This window comes from Jaculus jaculus, chromosome 1 (assembly GCF_020740685.1).
Source record: "Jaculus jaculus isolate mJacJac1 chromosome 1, mJacJac1.mat.Y.cur, whole genome shotgun sequence".
Lineage (NCBI taxonomy): Eukaryota > Metazoa > Chordata > Mammalia > Rodentia > Dipodidae > Jaculus > Jaculus jaculus.
In genome coordinates this window covers 173,696,916-173,700,937 of record NC_059102.1, presented here as the reverse complement: position 1 = coordinate 173,700,937, position 4,022 = coordinate 173,696,916, and the positions used below count along the sequence as shown (strand labels likewise).

The 4,022-nt window shown below is 38.4% G+C and overlaps 1 protein-coding gene across 1 annotated transcript; it reads left to right on the top strand.

Annotated features, from left to right (window-relative positions):
- The first annotated feature begins 1,210 nt into the window (after positions 1 to 1,210).
- Positions 1,211 to 2,149, top strand: LOC101609902 (olfactory receptor 5AS1). Its single transcript, XM_004667757.2, has one exon. It carries the CDS (start codon positions 1,211 to 1,213, stop codon positions 2,147 to 2,149), a length of 939 nt encoding a protein of 312 aa, XP_004667814.1.
- Positions 2,150 to 4,022: the final 1,873 nt, after the last annotated feature.

Here is a 4,022-nt window from a genome sequence, read left to right as displayed (position 1 = left end):
ATCCATGAAACCAAAGGCACAAAGAACCATAATAATAACTGTGTGGACATTTGAAGGTCAATAGTGATTAAAAATAAAAACAAAGCCATTTTACTTTTAATTTGTATAGGTTTTATTATAAAATGCACATATAGTGTCTTTTAAAGTCATCTAATCATCTACTGTTCTCTCAAAAAGTGGTCAAATGACTGTGCTGAATTCAGGCAAACAGGGAGCAGCAAAGTCAGTGTTTAAATCCAGTCACTCTTGCATGACTGTGTCACTTTACAGTCTCCACTGCTTCATTCCATTAGCTTCTTGTTTCATGGCCAAAGATACTTGTCAGTGGATAATGTGCACGCATGCGACTCAGAGCATATTTTTCAAAATTTCCTTTATCTTTACGTGGTTGAATGTGACTTTTGGATCTTAAAGATAGAGATGCGTCCCAAAAGATTTGGCAAACTTTCATTATCTTTTTTGCCCTACAGACATGAGCCACATTCATGACCGAATGTCATGTAAAATACCAACTTTTTATTGCTTCATGAAACCACCCCTTCTAAATGATATCAATCAGGAATCAATCACTTATACTTGCATTTTTTTAAACAAGTAATAACAAAAATAATGTCACAAAAATGAAACATATGTAATATTTATTGTTTCTTTTAAGTTAGCAAACAATGTTGGAGCTTTATTATAACATTTTCTTTTTTTGTTAGTTTTCTATTGTACAAGTACAGGCAGTTTGGTACCATTATTAGGCTCATCCATGACCTACCCCCTCCCCATTGGCCCCTCCTTGTTAAGGTATATGGGTCGTGCATTGTGGGGTTAGCTCACAGTTATTGGTATGATAAATGTCTCTGTATATCATGACCCAACATGTGGCTCTGACATTCTTTCCTCCCCTCTTCCACAAAATTTCCCTGAGCCATGTTGGGTTATTTTTGGTCTGCCTCAGTTTTCATACGTCTGCAAATACAATTCTTATCCACCCCTTCTTCACTCACCTTCACCTACTCACCTGGTCTCTTTTCTCCACCACATAGTCCACTCTTCTGCTTTCATGTTAGATGGCAGTTCATGACCCACTCTTATTACCACTCACTCTCCCTCTTTTGAACTAGAAAGAGGTGGACATATATGTGATTTCATTTACCTTCTCCATTTCTTAGAAGGGAAAACAACATTCATTCGTTGCCAACAGGAGAACAAGAAATCTGAGATGCTGTGGAAAAACGCTACCACCCCACTGGAGTTCATATTTGTTGGATTCACAGAGCACCTGCCATTCAGAGTTACACTCTTCTTGGTATTTCTCATCATATATGTCTTAACTGTGGTGGGAAACGTGGGTTTAATAGTCCTAGTCAGCACTGACTCCAGCCTCCAAACGCCCATGTATTACTTTCTCAGCAATTTGTCGTTCTTAGACATCAGCTATTCCACAGCGATTGCTCCCAAAATGCTGGCGAACTTCTTGGCTTCTAGGAAGAGCATCGCTTTCTGCGCCTGTGCCATACAGATGTTTTTCTTCGCTTGCTTTGCGGATGCTGAATGTCTTATCCTGGCTGCCATGGCCTATGACCGCTATGCAGCCATCTGTAAGCCGCTGCACTATGCTACGCTGGTGTCTCGGAAGGTCTCCCTCAGCCTGGTTGCTTTGGCCTATTGTAGTGGGAGCATGACTTCACTGGTGCACGTGTCCCTCGCATTTAGGCTGCCCTTTTGTGGCTCGAATATTGTCAACCACTTTTTCTGTGACATCCCACCGCTCCTGGCTTTGTCATGTGCGGATACCCACATCAATGAGCTCCTGCTCTTTTCCTTATGCGGCACCATCCAGCTGGGCACCTTTGCGGTCATACTGGTCTCCTACCTCTGCATCCTCACCACTGTTCTGAGTATCAGGTCCTCGAGTGGCAGAGCCAAAACCTTCTCCACCTGCGCGGCGCATCTCACAGCAGTCACCTTATTCTATGGCGCACTCCTGTTCACGTACTTGCGTCCTACTGCCAGCTACTCCCCGGACGCCGACAAGGTCGTGTCTTTGTTTTACACTGTTGTCTTTCCTATGCTGAACCCGATAATTTACAGCCTCAGAAACAAGGATGTGAAAAATTCCCTCCAAAAATTAATTGAAAGAAAATGGATTTTCAAATGAATAAGAATTCAAATAGTTAAAAGGACATCCAGGCCTTGTCATGCACGTTCTCTTATCTCCATCATCATTGTCCCGTGAATATTTTACCTACAAAATGTTATAAACATATCATTGCGATTCACTATTGGTATGTAAGCATTTAACAATATTCATTATTCCACTGAATGAGTATAGAGTACTTTTCAATTTTAATGTCTTCAATTTTTAATCAATAGTTTATGAGTTATAGTTTAAGTATTTCAGTTACATTTATTCCTATTTTTACACTTTATTGGAAAAATATACTTATATTTCCAAGATACTTTACTGGAAAAAGATACTTTATTGAAAATATATGAGTAAAATGTTATTTAATTTGCAGCTAGCATGTATTCTTTTTATATTGATTATTTCTGAAACTATTAAATTTATAAGTTGAAGAAGCTTTTAATTAGAGTCTATGATTTTCTATGGCTAAGATCATATCATTTTAAACACAGGTAATTTCATATTTCCAAATTAACTTTTTTTTTTATCCCTTTATCTTACATCATTACTGTGACTGTTATTTCTAGTACTTTTGCATCAGTGTGGGAAGTATTCATCATATTCTTTTCAAGACCTCAGAAGAAAAACTTGTTGCTTTTTCCATGCTGACTACGATGTTATCTGCTCTTTGTTCTATGTGGCTTTACTGTGTTCAGTTAATTCTTCTTATGTTACACAATATCATTTTGTTTCTATATTTCTATTCATTCAGGTTGTCTTTCAAAATACATCTGCTACATTTAAGGGATGCTCAAAGTAAATGGATAACCAAATCCATTAATTTTTTAAAGAAATATATGTTTAATTTGTATTTATTTATTTGAGAGAGAGAAAGAGGGAGAGAGAGAGAGAAAGAATGGGAACACCAGGGCCTCCAGCCACTGTAAACAAACTCCAGATGCATGCACCAACCTGTGCATCTGGCTTACATGGGTTCTGGAGAATCAAATTGGGATCCTGTGGCTTTACAGGCAAACACCTTAACTGCTAAGCCATCTTTCCAGCCCCAAATCCATTACTTTCAATGTATGCTCAATACTCTCACATAATTAAGTCATTGGAATACCAAACCCATAACTCTCCCACACCAAAACAGTATTCTATCTTGTAAGTTATGAAACATTACTGTTCTTGTGACTATTTTTTCAGCTATCAAGTGTACAAAATGAAAAAAAGAAAAACTAGTTAATTGTTAGGGCTGAAGTCATGGTTCAGCAATTAATGTGCTGGCTCACAAAGCCTGCATTTTTTATTAGATTCCCCAGTACCCATATGTAAAGGCAGATGTACAAAGTGGTATCTGCATCTAGATGTTGTTTGCAGTGGCAAGAGGCCTGAAAGGGCCATTTTCTCTGTGTGTGTGTCTCTCTCTCCTTCCCTGTATTTGCAAGTAAATAAACAAAATATTGTAATCTGCACCTGGAAAGTAAATTTTAGTATAATTTACAAATTTGAGGAAGCTTAAAGTTGGTTCAGTGATTAAAGGTTTGATTCCCATGTACCACAAAAACACAGAAGCACAAAGTAGAGCATGCATCTGGAATAAAAGCCTGTTACTAATTAATTTTCTTTCTCTCCCTCCCTCATTCCTTGCAAATCAATAAAAAATATTTACACATTTTAGGGCTGGAGAGATGGCTTAGCAGTTAAGGCACTTCCCTACAAAGCCTAAGGATGCATATTCTACTCTCTAGATCCCAAGTTACCCAGATGCACAAATGTGAGGCAAGCACAAGGTAGTACATGCCCACAGGGAAGCACAAGTGTCTGGAGTTCAAATGCAATGGCCGAGGCCCTGCAGCTCCAATTCTCTCTCATGACTCTCTCTCTCTCAAGTAAATCATAT

Coding starts and splice junctions, on each gene's coding strand:
- LOC101609902 (XM_004667757.2), top strand. CDS start 1,211: ATGCTGTGGAAAAACGCTACCACCCCACTGGAGTTCATATTTGTTGGA.